The 22,932-nt window shown below is 42.2% G+C and overlaps 3 protein-coding genes across 4 annotated transcripts in view; all 3 read right to left on the bottom strand.

Moving 5' to 3' along the window:
• Nucleotides 1-4,171, bottom strand: part of LOC120543598 (probable dolichyl pyrophosphate Glc1Man9GlcNAc2 alpha-1,3-glucosyltransferase) — a 5,677-nt gene extending 1,506 nt beyond the window's left edge. For both annotated transcript variants that reach the window (XM_039776738.1, XM_039776739.1), the window contains exons 1-3: nucleotides 4,077-4,171; nucleotides 2,418-2,496; nucleotides 1,299-1,492 (exon numbers count right to left, since the gene is read on the bottom strand). In XM_039776738.1, coding sequence (XP_039632672.1) covers nucleotides 1,299-1,492; nucleotides 2,418-2,496; nucleotides 4,077-4,159 — 356 coding nt within the window. In that variant the 5' untranslated portion in view covers nucleotides 4,160-4,171. The remainder of the gene's footprint in view (nucleotides 1-1,298; nucleotides 1,493-2,417; nucleotides 2,497-4,076) is intronic.
• A 1,213-nt stretch (nucleotides 4,172-5,384) lies between these two features.
• LOC120543549 (tripartite motif-containing protein 16-like) lies at nucleotides 5,385-7,332 on the bottom strand. The gene has a single exon (XM_039776650.1). It carries the CDS (start codon nucleotides 7,295-7,297, stop codon nucleotides 5,627-5,629), a length of 1,671 nt encoding a protein of 556 aa, XP_039632584.1. The 5' UTR covers nucleotides 7,298-7,332; the 3' UTR covers nucleotides 5,385-5,626.
• A 9,630-nt stretch (nucleotides 7,333-16,962) lies between these two features.
• Nucleotides 16,963-18,718, bottom strand: LOC120544206 (E3 ubiquitin/ISG15 ligase TRIM25-like). The gene has a single exon (XM_039777823.1). The coding sequence runs from the start codon at nucleotides 18,689-18,691 to the stop codon at nucleotides 17,006-17,008; it is 1,686 nt and encodes a 561-aa protein (XP_039633757.1). The 5' UTR covers nucleotides 18,692-18,718; the 3' UTR covers nucleotides 16,963-17,005.
• Nucleotides 18,719-22,932: the final 4,214 nt, after the last annotated feature.

Raw genomic sequence — 22,932 nt, 5'->3', positions numbered from 1 at the left:
TCTGTCTGTGTAAGTGTGTGTCTGTCTCTGTGTGTGTGTGTGTGTGTGTGTGTGTGTGTCTCTTGTGTGTGTGTGTGTCTGTCTGTGTGTGTGTGTGTGTGTCTGTCTCTGTGTGTGTGTGTGTGTGTGTGTCTGTGTGTGTGTCTGTCTGTGTGTGTGTTTGTGTGTGTTTCTCTGTCTGTGTAAGTGTGTGTCTGTCTGTCTGTGTGTGTGTGTCTCTTTGTTTCGTGTATATGGTTGAAATGACAATAAAACACACTTAAGTTGAGTTGAATGCCTCACTGACTGTCTGAATGTCTGTCTGTCTGTCTGTAAGGCGTGGCTTGGGAGTGGACTCTAAAGCAGCGAAGCAAGTGCATTCTGGGATTTGGTGTCTTTCATCCATATGAGCCAAAAACACATGTTCTGGCTTATCTCAGCCTAGAAGGCAGGAATCAGCAGAGAATGGAGAGACACTCTCTAACGTTATGTCTGACGTTACGTTTGCAGCAGCAGAAGTGTGTGTGTGTGTGTGTGTGTGTTTTTGTGTCTGTGTGTGTGTGTGTGTGTGTGTGTGTGTGTGTGTGTGTGTGTGTGTGTGTGTGTGTGTGTGTGTGTGTGTGTGTCTGAGTGTGTGTTTGTGTCTGTGTGTATCTGTGTGTCTGAATCTTGTGTGTGTGTGTGTGTGAGTGTGTGTGTAGTCTGAGAGTGTGTGTGGTGTGTGTGTGTCTGAGAGTGTGTGTGTGTGTGTGTTGAGTGTGTGTCTGAGAGTGTGTGGCGTGTGTGTGTGTGTCTGAGAGTGTGCGTGTTGTGTGTGTGTGTCTGAGAGTGTGTGTGTGTGTGTGTTCTGAGAGTGTGTGTGTGTGTGTGTGTGTGCTGAGAGTGTGTGCGTGTGTGTGTGTGTGTCTGAGAGTGTGTGCGTGTGTGTGTGTGTGTCTGAGAGTGTGTGCGTGTATGTGTGTGTGTCTGAGAGTGTGTGTGTGTGTGTGAGTGTGTGTCCATTCTCTCTGCTGATTCCTCACATCTTCAAACTTCACAATCAGAATTTTTTTCCTGAAACAAATCAAACTAAAAACTGGAATCAAACAGTCACAGAGGCACCGGAAGAGTCGCTCTCTCTCTGTCTGTCTGTCTGTCTGTCTGTCTCTCTCTCTCTGTCTCTCTCTCTATGTCTCTCTGTCTCTATGTCTTTCTCTCTGTCTCTCTGTCTGTCTCTCTCTCTGTCTGTCTCTCTCTATCTCTCTGTCTCTCTCTATGTCTCTCTCTCTCTGTCTGTCTGTCTGTCTCTCTATGTCTCTCAATCTGTCTGTCTCACTCACTCTCTGGCAGCGTAGATGAGCATCAGATCGGTGCAGATGACCGACAGCCTCTGGAAGAGGACCGTGGGGGGGCTGCTGTAGTTCAGGTTCTCCACCAGCAGCATGTCGGGGTCAAAGTGGCGAGCAGCGTGGGACAGTCCCAGCTCGAACCAGGCGAACAGGGGGGGGTAGTCCAGGGTCCACTCAGACGAGTTCTACACACACACCACAAGTTAGGAGGACAGCATGTGTGTCTGTGTGTGTGTCTCTGTGTGTGTGTGTAAGTCTATGTTTGCTTGTGTGTGTGTGTGTCTGTCTGTCTGTGTGTCTGTCTGTCTGTCTGTCTGTCTGTGTGTGTGTGTGTGTCTGTCTGTGTGTGTGTCTGTAAGTCTATGTTTGTTTGTGTGTGTGTGTGTGTGCCGTCTGTCTGTCTGTGTCTGTCTGTCTGTGTGTGTGTCTCTGTGTGTGTGTGTGTGTGTGTGTGTGTGTGTCTGTGTGTGTGTGTGTCTGTCTGTGTATGTCTGTCTGTGTGTGTCTGTGTGTGTGTGTCTGTCTGTCTGTCTGTGTCTCTGTGTGTGTGTGTGTGTGTGTCTCTGTGCGTGTCTTTGTGTGTGTCTGTCTGTGTGTCTCTCTGATTGTGTGTGTGTGTCAATGTGTGTGGGTGTCTGTGTGTCTCTGTGCGTGTCTTTGTGTGTGTGTATCAATGTGTGTGGGTGTCTGTGTGTCTCTCTGTGTGTGTGTATGTGTATGTGTCTATGTGCACGTGTGTGTGTGTGTGTGTCTCTGTCTGTGTGTGTGTGTGTGTGTCCCAATACTTCCAGAATCACTATAAATGAAAATCACAACTCACGTATCTGGAAATAATCAAATCGTCCCAGGGCAGCAGGCTGATTAATTATGGCATTTCCTAGATTTTTCCTATCTCAAAGAGCCGCTTGTCTCCTTTTCATTCGATATTACTTTACTTGCATAAAAACATGTAGGACGGAGACATGGCTACCGACTCTGGTCAAGATGTGCGTGAGAAATTAATGATCCCAGAAGGCATCTCTCGGGCTCCACATCCCGGTTATGTTCAACGGTACGATGCAAGCCATCGCGAAACGTAAAGATATGAGAGTGTGTCCCCTTCATACTGACCTCATGGTACCACCGGGACACGGGCAGACTGTGTGTGATGGCCAGCCAGTTCCTGTGCACCTCGAAGTCTGTGGAATGACTGACAGACACACAAACCCAACGGCAGATTAACAACAGACCACTCAGGCAAAGAGCTACACACACACCAGTGTACACCAAGTCATTAAGCCACAACATACAAGCCTGTAGCTGTTCTTGTTGTAATGTATTATTGCCGAAATCGCCATCAGTTCATACTGATGCTATGGAATACTCAGTTTGGCTAAAAAAAGCAATAGACCCTTAAATTGTAAACTTTTTCCATGAGGTTTGGTGCAGATAGACATAACTGTACATTATGTATTTCTGTGGAGAGCCCTATACAGGATATTAGTGCACGCAACAGCGACATAATCATTGAAATACTTGAGCTAGAAGTGCCTCAGGTTGTCACTAAATAAAGCTGCAAATACAACCACAATATATAAAGCTGGTGATTGATGTATTTTATTAATGCCGAAATAACCAACAGTTAATCCTGACTCTAATGATATACTCAGTTGGGTTTTATGACGCATGTAAGTGGGCAAAAAATGCATTTCATCCTTAAATTGTGACATTTTTGCGAGAAGTTTGGTGTATATAGATATAACTTTGCACTTTATTAGGCTTTAAATTTCTGGGTACTTACGGCCCTATACAGGATATAGGTGAACACAACAAAGCAACAGCGACATAATAATTTAAATACTTGAGCTAGAAGTGCCTTAGGTTGACGCAAAAATATAAAGCCACAAATACAACCACACACACTATATAAAGCGTGTGCTTATACTGTATTAACGCCGAAATAACCAGAAGTTAATCCTGACCCTATATGTATGGTAAATTATGTTTTAAGACGCGTGTACGTCGGCAAAAAAAGCGTTACATCCTTAAATTGTGACATTTTTCCGAGAGGTTTGGTGTATTTAGGTATAACACTGCACTTTATTGTACATTTCAGGCAGATTAGGCCTACATACAGATGTATCAGCACGCAAAAAAGCAACAGCGACATAATAATTGTAATACTTGAGCTATATGTGCCTCAGGATATCACTTATAGTTAATAATCTGTATGTAGCTAATTCACGACTCAGCTTCAAAACGAACTTCTAATGAAAAACGGCGCCATCTTGAGGCCGTTTGGCTACGTAGCTAAGCCTGAAAGCTAATAACACGTCATGTTACACCAACTATCGTCTCTTCATATGAAGTCTAATATGACTAACGTGTGCTTTCACTGCCAGTTCCTATTAATTCGACGCATAAACAAAGCCCATAACGTCAAAACGTCATTTAGAAATACTAGTTTATGGATTGTAGCTAACGTTAGCTACTCAGTATGTTACCCGAATGGATGCTAACCGATGCTAACGTTAGGTACTCAGTATGTTACCCGGATGGATGGCTTCTAACAGAATCTAGCTACTAACGTTCGACTAACGTTAGCTACTCAGTGTGTTACCCGGATGGATGCTAACAGAATCGACTAACGTTAGCTACTCAGTGTGTTACCCGGATGAATGCTAACAGGCGTCGCGGCAAATTTAAAAAATACTATTCATTAAATAACCCAATCGTCCCGAAGCTGAGCCGCTAAGTGGAACAGGTTAACAACAAACTTTTCCCACTCACTAGGCGGTGATAAAGAGACATTTCAGGAAAGAAACTCCCAATGCTAACGCTGGGAACCAGCTCCAACTGTCAACCGCGGCCATGACGGTGACGCTGTGTTTTGTATGCAAAGCTTTATTGACAAGCTCCGTGCCGTACAACTGTGTGGACTGAACTTCTGTTTAAAACATGTACAGAAATAATAATCGGATAAAACGTACAAACTGCTGAGTTATTGTTACTTTAAAGTTTATTTCGTTTTCGATTTTTAGTTTAAGTTTTGTTTAGGACGACAAGTATTTAGATGCCTTAAATGTCTTCTCGAAAACTCAGGAAACCTGAGTATTACTTGTATATTTAAAATAAAAAAAGTAAAAAAAAAAAAACGTCCATGCATTGACAATCCTACTTAATTTCTCTTATCATTATTATTTTTTTTCTTATTATATATATATATATATATTTTTAATTCAATACTTAGAAAAATACAAAATAGGCGTTATTTTATCACATTTTATCAATAAATATAATTACAATAAATGAAATTAAACAACAATAAAAACGTATTGTAAATAAATGAATGAATGAAGTTTATTTATTTTATTATTCATATTTTCAGTGTTTTATTTTTATTGTTTTTATTATTTTGTTATTTATGTTTTTATTATTATTTAAATCAGCCAGCGTGAAGGACGTCTATATTCTGATTGGTTGCTGGCGTTTGCCGCTGCTTGCCGCTGACCCGCATCATAGCTCATTACCATAAAGTTAAACTACTTTCAACTTTCTGATTGACGCTCAAAACAGCCAAAACGCCAAAAAAGCGAGTCGGCGGTGGTGTGTATGTACAGTCACCGGTCTGAGACTACAAGAGTCCCCCTGACCCTGGTTTTGGATTCAGCTCTCAGACCGGTCTGGAAGAAAGGAGAGTTCCTTTAAAGCAGGGGTGTCAAACTCAACTTCCCAGAGGGCCACACTGGAAAAAGAGAATCACACCAAGGGCCGGACATGTATAGTTTATTGACATGCTTTTATTTCATCAAAAAAAGTAAAATATCTTTGACTCAATTATTGCATGTCTCATATAGTCTTCCCTCTTACAGTTTGGTCCACATAAAGCCCTGAAAAAGTCAGCAAAAAAGCTCTTTCACAGCCTGAATATTAAACTCTCTGGTTCTTCTGGGGGAATTTCTGAGTCTCAAAGTCGGCAAATTGAAATGAAAACCGGCAGCTGATTGGACGAACTCGTTCAGACTCTGATCTCATATTGTACTAAAATAGTTCACCGAAATGTGTTTCTGAAAACATTTGAAGAGAGAAATAGGCCGTTGCTGAATCTGTCTTCATTTCAGATCAACAAAGGTCAGTTTAAGAGATTTTCATCAGATTTTGAGAGACTCTAGTCACCTCATCCTGCTCCCTGTTTCCTGGTTAGGGCTCTAAAGAAAATAAAAAAAGCTACAAAAAACATGTAAAAACATGAAAAACATCAAACATTGAGAAAAACCCGCTGAAAACATAGAATTTCACAAACAAAAAAACACAGAATTTAACCCTTAAATGACTTCTGTCTATTTCAGTTTACACAACTCAGCAGAGGCTCCAAGAAACAAAGAATTAACCCTTAGTCCAGCATATAGCGGCTGAGTGAATGTGGTCTGGACTCTGTGGAGGAGAGTCATGGTTTCAGAGACGCTGTAGAAGGACAGAATACCTGCACTGTGATCCAGGTACACTCCTACTCTGGAGGACACAGGACCTGAGACGGGAGTTTGGACTTTGTTGTACCAAAATGTATAACTGTTGTTGTCACAATCTAACGCCCAAGATTTGTCATTGTATCCAAATTCACATTCATCCGTCCTCCCTGCTCTTCTGATATTCTTGTATGCAACTGCTACAGAAACTTCTCCTCTCCTCTCGACCTCCCAGTAACAACGTCCAGTCAGACCCTCTCTACTCAGGACCTGCCAAAAGTCAGTGAATCTTTCTGGGTGACTAGAATAAGAATGAAGTTCTCTAATTACTGTAGCTTTCCTGTTCCCCTCAGATAATAACAGCCGTGTGTTTGCTGTGTTTGGATCCAGCGTGATTTCACGTGAATATTTTAAGAATCCAGCTCTGGTCTTGGGTTCTGGTTGTAGCAGTAAAACGTCCACTGCAGTCCCTGTCAATGAGACGTTTGTCCTCTTCTCTCTCAGGACGTCCTGTAGTTTAGCTCTGACTTCTGACACGGCCGCTGTCACGTCCTCAAAGCAGCTCAGAGGACGGATATGGATGCTGGATGTTGATTGGCTGAGTGTCGACAGTGAGGGGTAGTTGTGTAGAAACTGGTTGTAATCGTCTGTGTGTGAGAGCTTCTTCAGCTCAGCATCTTTCCTCTTCAGCTCAATGATCTCCTGCTTCAGCTTCTTCTGAAGCTCTCTGACTCGACTCACTTCTCTTTTCTGCTGGGATCTGACCTGCTGCTTCACATCAGAGCTTCTTTTCTCCAGGAGACGGATCAGCTCAGTGAAGATCTTCTCGCTGTCCTCCACTGCTTTATCAGCAGAGAGATTGATGGCCTCCGCCTGCTGTTGAAGCAGCTTCACATCTTTCTTTCTGTCCTGGATTCTCTGCTGGATGGTCTGTCGACTCCCCTCGAGCTCTCTCTGCCTCTCAGCTCTCTCTGCTGCAGCTGAGACTATGTCGTGGCCTTTATGTTCATCCACAGAGCAGAGAGAACAGATAAGCTGCTGATCAGTACGACAGAAAATCTTCATCACCTCATCATGACGAGAGCAGACGTTCTCCTGGAGCTTCTTGGACGGCTCCACCAGTTTGTGTTTCTTGTATGGAGCTGATTCAAAATGAAACTGAAGGTGTTTCTCACAGAAAGAAGCCAGACATTGCAGACAAGACTTGTGTGCTTTGAGTTTTCTCCCGGTGCAGACATCACAGGCCACATCTTCAGCTCCAGCATAGCAGTGATCAGCAGGAGCAGCTTGGAGTCCAGTCTTCTTCAGCTCCTCCACTAAATCTGCTATCATGGTGTTTTTCAGCAGGTCAGGCCTCGGTGTGAACGTCTTCCTGCACTCAGGGCAGCTGTAGCTGTACTTACGATCCTCTACATCCCAGTGGCTTTTAATACAGTTCATGCAGTAGTTGTGTCCACAGGAAGTAGTCACCGGATCCTTCAGTAGATCCAGACAGATGGAACAAGAGAAGGCTTCCCGGTCCAGCTTAACTCTTTTCTGCGCCATTTCACCTCTCGCTCAGTGACAATGACTGTCTGAGTCTCACTTCCTGAGAAGTGAAACTAAAAACAACATGTGTAGAGTGTGTGGGAGGAGTTGCAAGTCTTGCTTCATTCCTGGAGGAGGAGCAGTTTGAGAGAGATACTGGGTGTGTTGCAATGCCCATTCTACCATTAGTATGACAGGAATGTTTGTTTGTATGTACCAATTGTATGCAGACTGTACTGCAGGCAACAGTACATACTTTTATAAGAGCAGCTGCAGTTTGTACTAAAAGTAAAAAGAAAAACTATGCGATAAGGAACACAGTAACACTTGTTTACAACAGAGCTCATTTCTCATTTAAAAACTCCGCTGACTTCAGCTTTTAGGAGGTAAACTCTTCTTAGAATCAGAGGGTTTGGAGACAGATCCCCAGTTTACTAAATGACTGAGCTGTCCTGTTATTAAGTTTATATTGTTTACAAAAATCCAAACACAGAACATGGAAGACACATGAATGAATCACAGCTTTCTGTTTGTAAATAGCAAATTTGCAAAGTAACTACAATCTGTGAAATATATAGAATAGATTTAGCACCAGCTTAACCATCATCAAAAGGCTGCTGACATGTTAAATATAGTTCGGCCTAGGATAATAACACATCCTGAGAGGACTTCTTCTGAGTGGTGAGGACTCTCAGAGTGACTGCAGGTCTCTCTGGTAAACTTACTGGGTTAAGATGAGTTCTGTTATGGTGAATGAAAGGCTTGATCCCACCAAGTAGCTCATCCAATCAGATCGAGGCATTGACGGCAATGCTGCTGAGAGTTCTGACGTTGTTTACCTTTTTCTTCTTCTTCTAGTACATAGAAAGAGCAAAGTCGGTAGCCTTTCCGCATTCGTGCCACCTCTGTTCAGGAGAAGACTGCAACTATGACCACCACGCGGGAGTATAAACAGTCACGGCGCTCCCGTGATGTCACTCTGGTGCGCTCATAGGTCGTCTGCGGCGAGCGTACCGGACGCTTGAGCAGGTTGACAGCCAGATCTTAAGGTCATGACACACCAACCAGACGGCCGACCCCTCGGCAGTAAAGCCAGTCGGACTGATCAGTCTCCCCGAGTTGGTCCAAAAAGTTCCTCAGAACACACCGAAGAGACGAGACGTAATACCTCCATAACAGCCGGCAGCTGATTGGACCAACGCGCCACGTGGGGTCTGGCTTCTCCGGAAATTCAAAGCCAGACCGTCATGGCGGCTCGTTCAGAATCCGAAATCTCATATTGTACTAAAATAGTTCACCGACACGTGTTTCTGAAAACATCTGAAGAGAGAAATAGGCCGTGCAGTTGCTGAATCTGTCTTCATTTCAGATCAACAAAGGTCAGTTTAAGAGATTTTACTCAGATTTTGAGAGACTCTAGTCACCTCATTCCACTCCTCGTTTCCTGGTTAGCTCTCAACCAATAAGATGGGTCATTTGAGTCCGACTGCCGGCAGTGCCCGCCCCGCCGATTGTACAAGTCTAATTGGCAAAATGAAGCCAGCCCCTCGGATGGACGACGGCACGGACCACAACGAACAGACTTGAGTCACTGTCCGACGGCCGATTATCGGCTCGGTGTGTCTCCGGCTTTAAGGACTCCGGGAGACCGCCCAGGTGCTCTCAGTTGCACCGCCCGTGGAGCTGCAATGTAGCAGAGAAAAACACCCGCAAGAGACAGACACACAGCATGCCCTGCTCTAACAGACACAAAAACATGGGGAAACAAAGTTAGAAAAATACAGAAGTTACCCTTTAAAAATGTATTAATATGCATACTTTTCTAATCTGACTCCACCAGATGGATTGCTTCGCATTTGCTCGGCATATCCATCTGGGAACTTTCCGTTGGAGAACTTTTGGGAAGGGGCGAAAATACTGGTTAGCTGATTGGATAAACCATCTGTCTATTACCACCTATAGTTGGTGATAGACGGGCCAAATCAACCAATCAGATCAACAAAGCGTTTGAAAATACAACCACAAGCCCCTGCTGCTGCAGGCAAAGCATAGCTCGTTAGCTCAGCAAGCTAGCAGCATGTCGGTAAAGGAGATTTGCCGTTTGTGTAACGAGAATTTAGGAATAAAAGGCACCATTTCAGGTTCCCGGTCCATATTGCAAAAGAAGGATCCAAGAGGAAAAAGCATTAGCGAGCGGCTAACAGAATTAGGGCTTCTGCTGTCTGGAAATCCTGGTTAGCTGATTGGATAAACCATCTGTCTATCACCACCTAACCCGCCTCAAAACCAACCCTGATTGGTCGGTCGTTTGGCGAACGGCTCCAAATTTTCTCTATCTCAAGATGCCAGACTGATCTGGGAGTAGAAAACTGGAGCTCATGAGATTAAGGACAGTCTCACGAGGCTTCTACTTGTCTGCTGTACAGGGAAATAAGTGTAACATTAAAATAAACTGGTTCCCATATTTGTTCTTCATACTGACGTTTTCACCCGACATCATGCAAAGTAGGATTGATTTGTGTTCACACACACACACACTCTTTGTGGTTGCTGTAGGCTTCTACATAAAGCTCACAAAGGTAAACAGACGCCACAGTTCAACAGTAAGCTGCCAGTGTGAGAATGAAGATCTCTGTGAGTTTTACGCTATGGCTGCTGCTCGGCGCCGTCTCCCCAAGTGAAAGTACCGATCATCAGAAGACTTTTCCTCAAGACATCTACGTTGCGCTGAGAGAGATCACCGCCCTTATTGGTTCAGCCTGTATTTACCCTATATATATGCCCTGTATATATACCCTGTATATATACCCTGTATATACCCTGTATATACCCTGTATATATACCCTGTATATACTGTATATATACCCTGTATATATTATATATATACCCTGTATATACCCTGTATATGCCCAGGGAGATGGAAATTAGCAATTGAAATTATAAAAGTTGGTGTCTCCCCTTTAGTCTGCATAACATGTCATAGCATGTTACCACTTTAGGTACAACTGTTCATTTATCAAACAGACTGAAACTCAACTTCTAATAAATCAGAAAAAAAATATGAATACTAAATCTAATGTATAGCCTATGGCATAATTTAAACAAGTCTCCCGAAAAGAAACTGGTATATATCTCTCCCCTGCCTCTGCGCTGTGTGTGTGTGTGTGTGTGTGTGTGTGTGTGTGTGTGTGTGTGTGTGTGTGTGTGTGTGTGTGTGAAGCTGCGGTGTGTCTGTGTGTGTGTGTGTGTGTGTGTGTGTGTGTGTGTGTGTGTGTGTGTGTGTGTGTGTGTGTGTGTGTGCTTGTGGAGTTTAACTCCGAAAAGACAAGTAAACACAGATCTTCAGAAACAGAAGCTGCTGGAGAAACTAGAAGCTATCAACCAGAAAATAAAGTCTGGAGCTCTTCACTGAATGCTTTCTGCTCTCTGCTCATCCTCTTCTATCATTCATTGTCTTTCTGAAACAACAGGAACATTATAAAGACTCTAGCACCAATGTTATCTTTTTAGTCCTCTAATGGAGCCAAGACTTCATCATGAGAATATTATATATTAGACTTTAGAAACAATGGATGCAGCATATGTGACGTCCACAGCATTACAAATCATAATATCAGTTAATATGACAGTAAAACTGTTTCCACAGCAGCCTGGCTGCTACTTTTAAACTAAGCTATCAGGTTTTAAGCTCTCTACATTTTATTTTAAAGGTTCCAGGGGAAATGTTAGTGTCCTGTTGTGTCAGACTTTATGATAAAATAAACTTAACTTCAGCTGTTCAATCCACTAAATCATCAACATGTAGATTTATCTTCCAAACTTTCTCAGGAAATAAGAAATTACTTTACAGGTTCTGAATATTAAAACAAAATCTAATCAGCTAATAAATGATGATAGATTAAACTACCGAACAGTTTATAAAGTCACTAAATCAGTGTTTTCATTCTTCTTCTAATCTTATATCTCTGTGTGAGCCTGGTGTTCAGACATCGTGCAGTTTACTGTCCCACCAGCAGATGGAGCCTCATGACTTCTAATGACGAGTAGAAGAAGGAAAAGAACTTCAATTTAAAACACATTTATCTGTAACATTACATTATTATTTACTGCTGATCAATACCAAAATATTATATGTTTAGGGACATTAAATAGGGAAGGAAGTACAAAGGGAAAATGTTACAGATATTTAAAATAATTTTAAATGAATAAAATTTAAAATAAATTAGGAAAATAAATTTAAAAAGTGGTCAATTTCTGACATATTGTATCAGTCAGTTACTTTCTTTTTTTAAAGGTTTCCTTCTGAAATTAAAGGAAGTATTCAGACATGTTACTGCAGTAAAAGTACTAATACCACAGTGTAAAGTTACAGCAGCTGGCTGAGCAGATAACTGAGGTGGAGAGAAAACTCTCTAGACTTTAAAAGCCCTGACTCACCTTTACAGAGCAGACCTCAGCAAAGAACTCTGCATTACAGACGGCACATTGAGGGCTGGGAGCCAAAGGGCTGTCACTGGGTTTAATCAGATTTGACATGAGAGCAAAAACAAACCAGTTTCTAACTGAACTCTGAAGTAGTTTTGTCATGAGGAGAGAACATGATTAATGATCTTAATGGTTATGTCTGTTCTAATTTATATGTATGTGTACTGTATGTCTGTATGTATGTGTGTGTATGTATATATATGTGTATTTGTATGTATGTGTATGTATGTATATATGTATGTATATGTATATATTTTTTTTTTCTTTTTTTTACTTTATACCCTGTTGTTTTGTTTTGATATATATCCTGCTGTTATATATCCTTCTGCTTTTGTGTTGTGTCTTGTTTTGTGCTATGTTGTGTGTTGAGCTCTGTTTTGTTGTTTTCTGTTTTTGTAATGCTTTGTGCTAAGTCTTGTTTGCTTGTGTTGTTTTTTGTATCTTAAAAAGCCTTTTTTAACATCGAAGGCAGGGGACTACAGATGAAAAATAGCCTTTTGGCTAATTCTGGCTTTTTTAACCCATGGGAAATCATGTGTTTTATTAATTTGCGCTGTCCCCTTTTATAAATAAACTAAACTCAAACTCAATAGAACCAGACTAACAAGGCAACAACGCTGTCTCAGTGCAAACAGGCCTGTGGGACATCTATGAAAACTAAAGACCTGAACGAAAAAATCAATCATGGGAATATCATAACGTAGGCGTGTCTGTGAGGGGAGACTCGTGGGTACCCAGAGAACCTGTTTTCATCAGATATCTGGAGGTCAGAGGTCAAGGGACCCCTTTGAAAATGGACATGCCAGGTCTTGCCTCGCCAAAATCCAGATGAACTGTGGAGCTTTTCTGTATCACTTCCTGACAGGAATGGTATGGTATGGTTGATGTAATGGAAGTTTCCTTTGCAGCAGGGGAAGAGTTTTCAAAGTTTAGTAAAGTTAAACAAATAAGACAGTTGAAACTAAACCATTTTAGGTTTTTTTGCATTTAATTAAAAATATATTTGCAAATAGGAGCAACATGATTTCACAAAAGGCCGCAGCCCCGTGTGGAGTCAGTCCCTCCAATGAGTGAACAGGAACACCAGGCTTATATGCATCTTCAGAATGACAGCACACACACACTTGGCTAATTATGACAGCTTCACCCTCTAGCTCTGAACTTTCAGTCCCCATACAAACACATTGGAAAATCTCAACCGGTCTGAAAAAGTACTGCAGCTTCTTTATTTTTACAGTTTCTATCGGCAGTTGGTTTGAAAATAACAATAAGTTTACGTCCGGTGGATTCCATAGTTACATGTCTGCGACCGGGACAAGATTTCCTACATTTTGACCAACTATGATGTATGTAGAGTGAAAATTGTACGGGAGAGAGAGCAATTTGTTTGGAAAACATTTCAGAGAATCGTACTGCAACTCCATTGTTTCTATTGGCAGTTGGTACGTCTAGAGCAAAAAGTTTACGACCGGTGGATTCCATAGTTACATTACTTAGTTAGAATCAGAATCTACATGTGGAGATGAGATGAACTCTTTCAGCATTTGTGAGAGAATTAAAGTACCAATCAAACATAAAAATATAAGGAATTATGCTTAAATGTAATTTTTCCCATTACAGTTGATACCAATGGATTCCTTCAGACGTGTAACTATCGGTAAGCAGGGTAAGCGGTTGCTTACGGGCCCGGACCAATCAGGGGCCAGCATCACTGGAAGATATTGATTGACAGCCGGGACCACCTATCTCATTTTCATTACTGCGACAGCAGTCCCGCGGCGCAGCCAACGCACCGCGGGAGAGAAACGGGCAATCAAATTAATTTCCTTGTTTCTGTTATGAAGACGAGACGTGTGTGTGACTCCAACATCTCACATTTACCAACAAAACGTCCAGCGAAAGACCTTCAGAACACTTCAGACCGTCCTGCCAACATGGAGACATTTTAACATCAATGTACGCGTGGAACGGCTTTTTCACTCTAAAGTCAGAAGCTGCTGTTTCAGGGGCGGAGCTGCTGCCCATTTCCCCGCGACTGACCCACTATACACACACACACAATCACACACACACAACACACAATCACACACACACACACACAATCACACCACGATGGATGCAGGACTACCAGAGATGAGACCTACAGGATGACCTAAATTGAGGACAGCTATGCCGTGGTAAGTGCAATGATAACTTAAAGTCCAATAAGTTTATCAAACCGTATGAATGTGTGTGTGGGCCAGGATAGGAAATTAACTAACAATGTAAAGATCAACAAGCCAGATATGTTCATATTTGATTAATTCAATAAATTATTATTTTTCGACTTAAATACATCAGCCATTTTCATATTATACCAACATTTGCAGCATCCTGAGCCTTTTTGGTTACTATAGCAACACTCAGCCCAGAGTAATTAATTAATAGTAATTATTATTATTCTCCCCAAAACAGGTTTCCTTTCTATTTTTAAAGAACAATACTAAAAACTTGCAACTTTTTTTGCAACTTTTACTGTCTTCTGCAACTTCATTGCAACAAACATACAAAAGACATATCAACTGTGTTTTTTTTACAAAAGCTCCCATGAAATCAGGCATTTTGGGCCAAAACAGGCTGTGTAATCGTGGAGGGACTGATCTTGTTTGTTTTTTCATGTGTTATGGTCCACATTCACCAGTGTTATGTTGTTGGTGTGGTGCGCGAGGCTACTCCTGATGTTGTCAGTTATCTCATCTCTTATATGCTGTGTCTCTATGATCCTATCCTGTCCAATTTATGGTAACTTCGTGGACATTGCGCCGACTTGTGGAGCTTTTTTGTATCACTTCCTGACAGGAATGGTATGATATAAGGTAAAGGTAAAGGTACTTTATTGTCACATACACATACATGTAGCGAAATTCATTCTCTGCATTTAACCCCTCCCTCAAGGGAGCAGTGGGCAGCCAATCACAGCGCCCGGGGACCAACTCCAGATCTGAGCCAGTGCCTTGATCAAGGGCACTGCCTGGAGAACCTAGTACATGTTTTTGATGGTATGGTTGATACCACTGGATTCCTTCAAGAGCCCGTTACAGCCTCTACTTCCAGGACCAGACTATCGACGAGGTCTTGCAGTCGGTGTAGAGCAACTGCGGCGCCCTGCTCTAATGCTGCGTTCATGCCACCCGGGAATAACAGCGACCCCCGTGATTATGTTGTTTTTCCGACTGCCAGCGTTCACATGGTCGGGATGGGGTCTTTTCTTCTTCTGTTATATTGGCGCGTTTGGCATAACAACTTGTTGCATGACTGCCACCAACGGTTGGCCGTAGCCGAGGCATCAGGTGTTGAAAACATGGAGGCCACAATAACTAAAGATCTGCTGCTGTTGTCTTATACGAGCATCCAAACAGCACATGGACAGGTGTGTGTTTGTGTTATCTGCAGGACAACCAATGGGAAAGGACACAGATAAGCTGTTGTTTTATAAATATAGGCCTATTTATAAATATTCTTGCCAAATTCTGCTTTGAGTCTTGCATAATTACAAGTTGAAAAACAGATTCCCATGTTTTTGGTTTGGCGCACAACTAGGTGGGCCTACAATACAGAACTAATAAAGTCATGATTTAACAAAAAACTCATATGTTCTCAATCATATTAATTTGTTACTTAACTTAAACTTAACTCCAACACTAATATTCAAAACACAATAAAACACTAGAACAATACACTGTGTCTACCAAAACAATGCAAACATGACTCAAAATCACATAATTCTTCCTGAACACTAACACACACAACAGAAACATTTAGTCAATCATACACACTATTGAAATTATCTTTATTGGGTTTTTGCACAGGTTTCCCCAGCAATATTTATATTGTCAACATTTTTGTCAAAAACACACACACAATGAGAAGACTATATGAGACATGCATTAATACAGTCAAAGATATTTTACATTTTCAAAATGCAAGCATGTCTCCCCGCCAGATAATGCTTAGTCACAGCTAGTATATATATATATCACCAAGCATGTCCTCTGTCTCTCTCTGGCTCCAACCAGCTGATGAGGAACACAGGGTCACAGTTCTCACACCCAATGATAAAACTAAGAAGAATGGACAGCATTTAAAGCAAAAGGTTACATGTTGACAACAAATGAAGAGAAAAACACCATATATAACCATGAAAGAAACCAAATCAACATACTGCATTTACTCTATAACTGAATGATGAAGATAAATAAATACAAAACACAATTTTACCCAAAATAACTCTACAATGGAGAAACTGTTAAGGCAGCTTACCATGGAGATGCCACATGCAGACTGTATAAAACCAGACAGTTAACACAAAATTAACTTGATTACAATATAAAATGTAAATTTAAATGAAAACACAGTGAAGTCATTGGACTATCAATCAAGTCTGTTACCCTTATAACAATCCTTTTAAAACCGCGTGTGTTGTGTGTGTGTGTGTGTGTGTGTGTGTGTGTGTGGGGGTGGTGTGTGTGTGTGTGGTTGTGTGTGTATGTGTGTACTCTAAACTGTCAGAACATGGTGAAAAATGTGGATCAGTGTTTCCTAAAGCCCAGAGATGAGCTCTTTTAAATAGATATTTTATCCAAAACCCAAAAGATATTCAGTGTAATATAAGATAACACAGGAAAGAGAATAAATAGTTCTTCATATTTGAGAGGCTGAAAACAGCATTTTCTGACCGTTTTTTAATGAAAAATTATTATTAACAATACGGACCCTCGGCAGTAAAGCCAGTGTGACTGATCAGTCTCCCCGAGTTGGTCCAAAATGTTCCTCAGAACACACCGAAGAGACGAGACCTAATACGTCTCCATAACAGCAGGCGGCGCTAATCTGGATTGTCGCCCAAAAATGAAAACCGGCAGCTGATTGGACGAACTCGTTCAGAATCTGATCTCATATTGTACTAAAATAGTTCACCGAAACGTGTTTCTGAAAACATTTGAAGAGAGAAATAGGCCGTGCAGTTGCTGAATCTGTCTTCATTTCAGATCAACAAAGGTCAGTTTAAAAGATTTTCCTCAGATTTTTGTGAGACTCTAGTCACCTCATCCTGCTCCTTCGTTTCCTGGTTAGGGATTCAAAATAAAAAAAAGCTACAAAAAAAGAAACATGAAAAACATCAATCATTGAGAAAAAAACGCTGAAAACAAAGAATTTCACAAATAAAAAACCCCACAGAATTTAACCCTTAATGACTTCTGTCTATTTCAGTTTACACAACTCAGCAGAGTGTCCAAACCAATAAAACCTTAGTCCGGCATAGAGCGGCTGAGTGAATGTGGTCTGGACTCTGTGGAGGAGAGTCATGGTTTCAGAGACGCTGTAGAAGGACAGAATACCTGCACTGTGATCCAGGTACACTCCTATTCTGGAGGACTTAGGACCTGAGACGGGAGTTTGAACTTTGTTGGACCAAAATGTATACCTGTTGTTGTCACAATCTAAAGCCCAAGATTTTTCATTTCGTCCAAATCCACATTCATCCGACTCCCCTGCTCTGCTGATATTCTTGTATGCAACTGCTACATAAACTCCTCCTCTCCTCTCCACCTCCCAGTAACAACGTCCAGTCAGACCCTCTCTACTCAGGACCTGAAACATGTCAGTGAATCTGTCTGGGTGACTAGAATAAGACTGTTGTTGACTCATTACTGTAGCTTTCCTGTTCCCCTCAGATAATAACAGATCTGTGTTTGCTGTGTTTTGATCCAGTGTGATTTCATGTGAATATTTTAAGAATCCAGCTCTGGTCATCGGCTCTGGTTGTGGTAGTGAAACATCCACTTCAGTCTCTGTCAGTGAGACGTTTGTCCTCTTCTCTCTCAGGACGTCCTGTAGGATATCTCTGACTTCTGACACGGCCTCTGTCATGTCCTCAAAGCAGCTCAGAGGACTGATATGGATGCTGGATGTTGATTGGCTGAGTGGTGAGAGTGAGGGGTAGTTGTGTAGAAACTGGGTGTGGTCCTCTGTGTGTGAGAGCTTCTTCAGCTCAGCGTCTTTCCTCTTCAGCTCAGCGTCTCCCCTCTTCAGCTCAGTGATCTCCTGCTCCAGCTTCTCCTGAAGCTCTTTGACTCGACTCACTTCACTTCTCTGCTGGGATCTGACCTGTTGCTTCACAAAAGAGCTTCTTTTCTCCAGGAGACGGATCAGCTCAGTGAAGATCTTCTCGCTGTCCTTCACTGCTTTATCAGCACAGAGATTGATGGCCTCCGCCTGCTGTTGAAGCAGCTTCACATCTTTCTCTCTGTCCTGGATTCTCTGCTGGATGTTTTGTCGACTCCCCTCGAGCTCTCTCTGCCTCTCAGCTCTCTCTGCTGCAGCTGAGACAGTGTCATGGCCTTTATGTTCCTCCATTAAGCAGAGAGAACAGATAAGCTGCTGATCAATACGACAGAAAATCTTCATCACCTCATCATGACGAGAGCAGACGTTCTCCTGGAGCTTCTTGGACGGCTCCACCAGTTTGTGTTTGTTGAATGTCTCTGATTCATAATGATGTTGAAGGTGTTGCTCACAGAAAGCAGCCAGACATTGCAGACAGGACTTGTGTGCTTTGAGTTTTCTCCCAGTGCAGACATCACAGGCCACATCTTCAGCTCCAGCATAGCAGTGATCAGCAGGAGCAGCTTGGAGTCCAGTCTTCTTCAGCTCCTCCACTAAATCTGCTAACAAGTTGTTTTTCAGCAGGTCAGGCCTCGGTGTGAATGTCTTCCTGCACTGAGGACAGCTGTAGCTGTACTTACGATCCTCTACATCCCAGTGGCTTTTAATACAGTTCATGCAGTAGTTGTGTCCACAGGGAATAGTCACCGGATCCTTCAGTAGATCCAGACAGATGGAACAAGAGAAGGTTTCCCGGTCCAGCTGAACTCTTTTCTGCGCCATTTCACCTCTCACTCAGTGACAACGACTGTCTGAGTCTCACTTCCTGAGAAGTGAGACTAAAAACAACATGTACAGTATTTGGGAGGAGTTATCAAGTTTAGCTTCATTCCTGGATGACGAGCAGTTTGAGATACTGGGTGTGTTGCAATGCCCATTCTACCATTAGTATGGCAGGAATGTTTGTTTGTACGTACCAATTGTATGCAGACTGTACTGCAGGCAACAGTACATACCTTTATAAGAGCAGCTGGAGTTTGTACCAAGTTAAAGCTTGGGTGCAAATAGGTCTTCAGAATGGACAATGACCCCAAGCATACCTCCCAATTAGTTGAAGTGGCTTAAGGACAACAAAGTCAAGGTATTGGAGTGGCCATCACAAAGCCCTGATCTCAATCCCATAGAACATTTGTGGGAAGCACTGAAAAGGCGAGTGTGAGCAAGAAGGCCTACAAACCTGACCCAGTTCCACCAGTTCTGTCAAGTGAAACAGTTTCGGGGCAATTCTACCAAATACTAAGAAGGTGTATGTATACTTCTGACTTTGATGAAAGTGATAAAAAAAATACATAAAAATCCTCCCTCGCTTGATTCTGAAATTAAAAAAAATAAACCAAACATGTTAATATGTATTGATCTAAAACAGAAAAAGTTTACTCTGATTTAATGTATGACAGTAAAGAAATAAAAGTTTTTGTGTTTTTTTCTAAAGTGTATGTAAATATCTGGTTTCAACTGTATGTCCTATTTACACACCAAACTGTTGTTATTCAACTATGACAGGGTAAAACCGGTTTTGCATTCTATCACCCCTTTAAATGAAGTATTCAGACATGTTACTATACCGGACGCTTGCGCAGGTTTACAGCCAGATCTTAAGGTCGTGACACATCAACCAGACGGCCGACCCCTCGGCAGAAAAGCCAGTCAGACTGATCAGTCTCCCCGAGTTGGTCCAGAAAGTTCCTCAGAACACACCGAAGAGACGAGACGTAATACGTCTCCATAACAGCAGGCGACGCTAATCTGGATTGTCGCCCAAAAATTAAACTGCCAGCTGATTGGACGAATTCGTTCAGAATCTGATCTCATATTGTACTAAAATAGTTCACCGAAACGTGTTTCTGAAAACATTTGAAGAGAGAAATAGACCGTGCAGTTGCTGAATCTGTCTTCATTTCAGATAAACAAAGGTCAGTTTAAAAGATTTTCCTCAGATTTTGAGAGACTCTAGTCACCTCATCCCGCTCGTTATTTCCACCAATCAGATGGGTCATTTGAGTCTGACTGCCGGCCGCACCCGCCCCGCCGATAATACATGTCAAATTGGCCAAAATGAAGCCAGCTCCTCGGATGGACGACGACACGGACCACACCGAACAGATTCGAGTTACCGACCTCGCCAGACTGTCAGATGGCTGATTATCGGCTCGGTGTGTCTCGGGCTTTAAGGACTCCGGGAGACCGCCCAGGTGCTCTCAGTTGCACCGCCCGTGGAGCTGCAATGTAGCAGAGAAAAACACCCGCAAGAGACAGACACACAGCAGGCCCTGCTCTAACAGACAGAAAAACGGGGAAATGGGGTAATAAAGTTTGAAAAATACAGAAGTTACCCTTTAAAAATGTATTAATATGCATTCTTTTCTAACCTGACTCCACCAGATGGATTGCTTCGCATTTGTACGGCATATCCATCTGGGAACTTTCCATTCGAGAACTTTTGGGAAGGGGTGAAAAGACATGGGGTGAGGGCTGGGAGCCAAAGGGCTGTCACTGGGTTTAATCAGATTTGACATGAGAGCAAAAAGAAACCATTTTTTTTATGATTATTTACATTGTAGATTCTCACTGAAGGCATCAAAACTATGAATGAACACATAAGGAATTATGTACTTAACAAAAAGTGTGAAATAACTGAAAATATGTCTTATATTTTGGATTACTCAAAGTAGCCACCCTTTGCTTTTTTTAATAGCACTGTAAGCCCTTAGTGTTCTCTCAATGAGCTTCATGAGGTAGTCACCTGAAATGGTTTTCACTTCACAGGTGTGCTTTTTCAGGGTTAATTAAAAAATATTAAAATATTATTTTTTCCCTTATTAATAAGATTATATGCATCTTCAGAGTGACAGCACACACGCACTTGGCTAATTATGACAGCTTCACCCTCTAGCTCTCAACATACTGTCCCCATACAAACACATTGGAAAATCTCAACCGGTCTGAAAAAGTACTGCAGCTTCTTTTTTTATACAGTTTCTATCGGCAGTTGGTTTGAAAATAACAAAAAGTTTACGTCCGGTGGATTCCATAGTTACATGTCTGCGACCGGGACAAGATTTCCTACATTTTGACCAACTATGATGTATGAAGAGTGAAAATTGTACAGGAGAGAGCAATTTGTTTGGAAAACATTTCAGAGAATCGTACTGCAACTCCATTGTTTATATCGGCAGTTTGTACGTCTAGAGCAAAAAGTTTACGTCCGGTGGATTCCATAGTTACATTACTTAGTTAGAATCAGAATCTACATGTGGAGATGAGATGAACTCTTTCAGCATTTGTGAGAGAATTAAAGTACCAATCAAACATAAAAATATAAGGAATTATGCTTAAATGTAATTTTTCCCATTACAGTTGATACCAATGGATTCCTTCAGACGTGTAACTATCGGTAAGCAGGTTAAGCGGTTGCTTACGGGCCCGGACCAATCAGGGGCCAGCATCACTGGAAGATATTGATTGACAGCCGGGACCACCTATCACATTTACATTACTCGCGACAGCAGTTGGCTCGTTACGCCACTGTATTTCTTCAAGAGCCGTTACAGCCTCTACTTCCAGGATCAGACTATCGACGAGGTCTTGCAGTCGGTGGAGAGCAACTGTGGCGCCTGGCTCTAATGCTGCGTTCATGCCACCTGGGAATAACAGGCACCGCCCCCGTGGTTATGTTGTTTTTCCGACTGCCAGCGTTCACATGATTGGTATGCGTGTTCTTCTTCTTCAGTTATATTGGCCGTTTGGCCTAACAACTTGTTGCATGACTGCCACCAACGGTTGGCCGTAGCCGAGAGCATCAGGTGGTGAAAACATGGAGGCCACAATAACTAAAGATCTGCTGCTGTTTTCTTATGCGAGCATCCAAACAGCACATGGACAGGTGTGTGTTTGTGTTATCTGCAGGACAACCAATGGGAAAGGACACAGTTAAGCTGTTGTTTTATACATATAGGCCTATTTATTAATAATTTGAATGACGTTATTTCTGTGTATGTTTCTTGGCAGAGGCATTTGTCCACAATAATCAGTTTATTGTCATTGAAATATGTTCAGTGAACCAAAGTCGCCTCCATCAAACGTCAGCTGTCAACAACGCGTCACCAACTGGGAAACTCTGTTAGCTAAATCTAGCCCCAGTTTCCCTCCTCTGGTTCCCACAGGAAGTGACCTGATTGGTGACGTTTTCACTCGGAAAAATGTTTTTCCGATGCCCATGAACGCAGCATTAGAACGCAGCAGTAGGCCCGTTCGAGATGAGCCAGATCTGCGCAGCATCGATCACCGCCATCGCCGCCCAATGCATGCTGGGTAGATTTGTGTCCGACTTGATCCCGACTTGCTCTGACGTCACGCACACGTGGGCAACGATGACCTCACGAGATCAAGGTGGCTGCAGGTTTTAGAGCCAGCCATTATCAGTGATAATAAGTTATCCTTTGCCCAAACAATATCCTTACACTCAGGACTGAGACACATTCAGACACACTCTTATTTCATGTTCCTGTTTTTATTTCTGCATTATAATATAATAACGAGCTGAAAACTGGGGTTCCACTTCCTCTGAATCGTGTGTATCATGTGATGCAGTAACAAACACACAAAGACAACTTATTCAAACTAAAATGGAGTCAAGTTCATGGGAACATCTGCAACAAAACACCCTAAAGTTTTAAGTTATTCACACACATGCTGCTAAATACATTTTACAGTCCAACACATCTCCTTTAGTCCCAAACGTGAGTCAGCTGCTGTCCTCTCAGGACCAGGATGGGAAGTTGTGTGTGTAGAAAACACTGTCTGCTCTTTGTTTCCTCAGTATAATATTACATCTCTGGCCTCTAGATCACCTGAGTGATCGGTCTGGTTCTGGTTAAAGTTAAACAGAGATCTGGTTCTGGTTAAACAGAGATCAACGGTCTGAGACTACAAGCGTCCCTCTCACCCTGGTTCTGGATTCAGCT

Source organism: Perca fluviatilis, chromosome 16 (genome assembly GCF_010015445.1).
Source record: "Perca fluviatilis chromosome 16, GENO_Pfluv_1.0, whole genome shotgun sequence".
Lineage (NCBI taxonomy): Eukaryota > Metazoa > Chordata > Actinopteri > Perciformes > Percidae > Perca > Perca fluviatilis.
The sequence above is the reverse complement of the archived record's forward strand: the minus strand, read 5'-3'. Positions and strand labels throughout refer to the sequence as shown.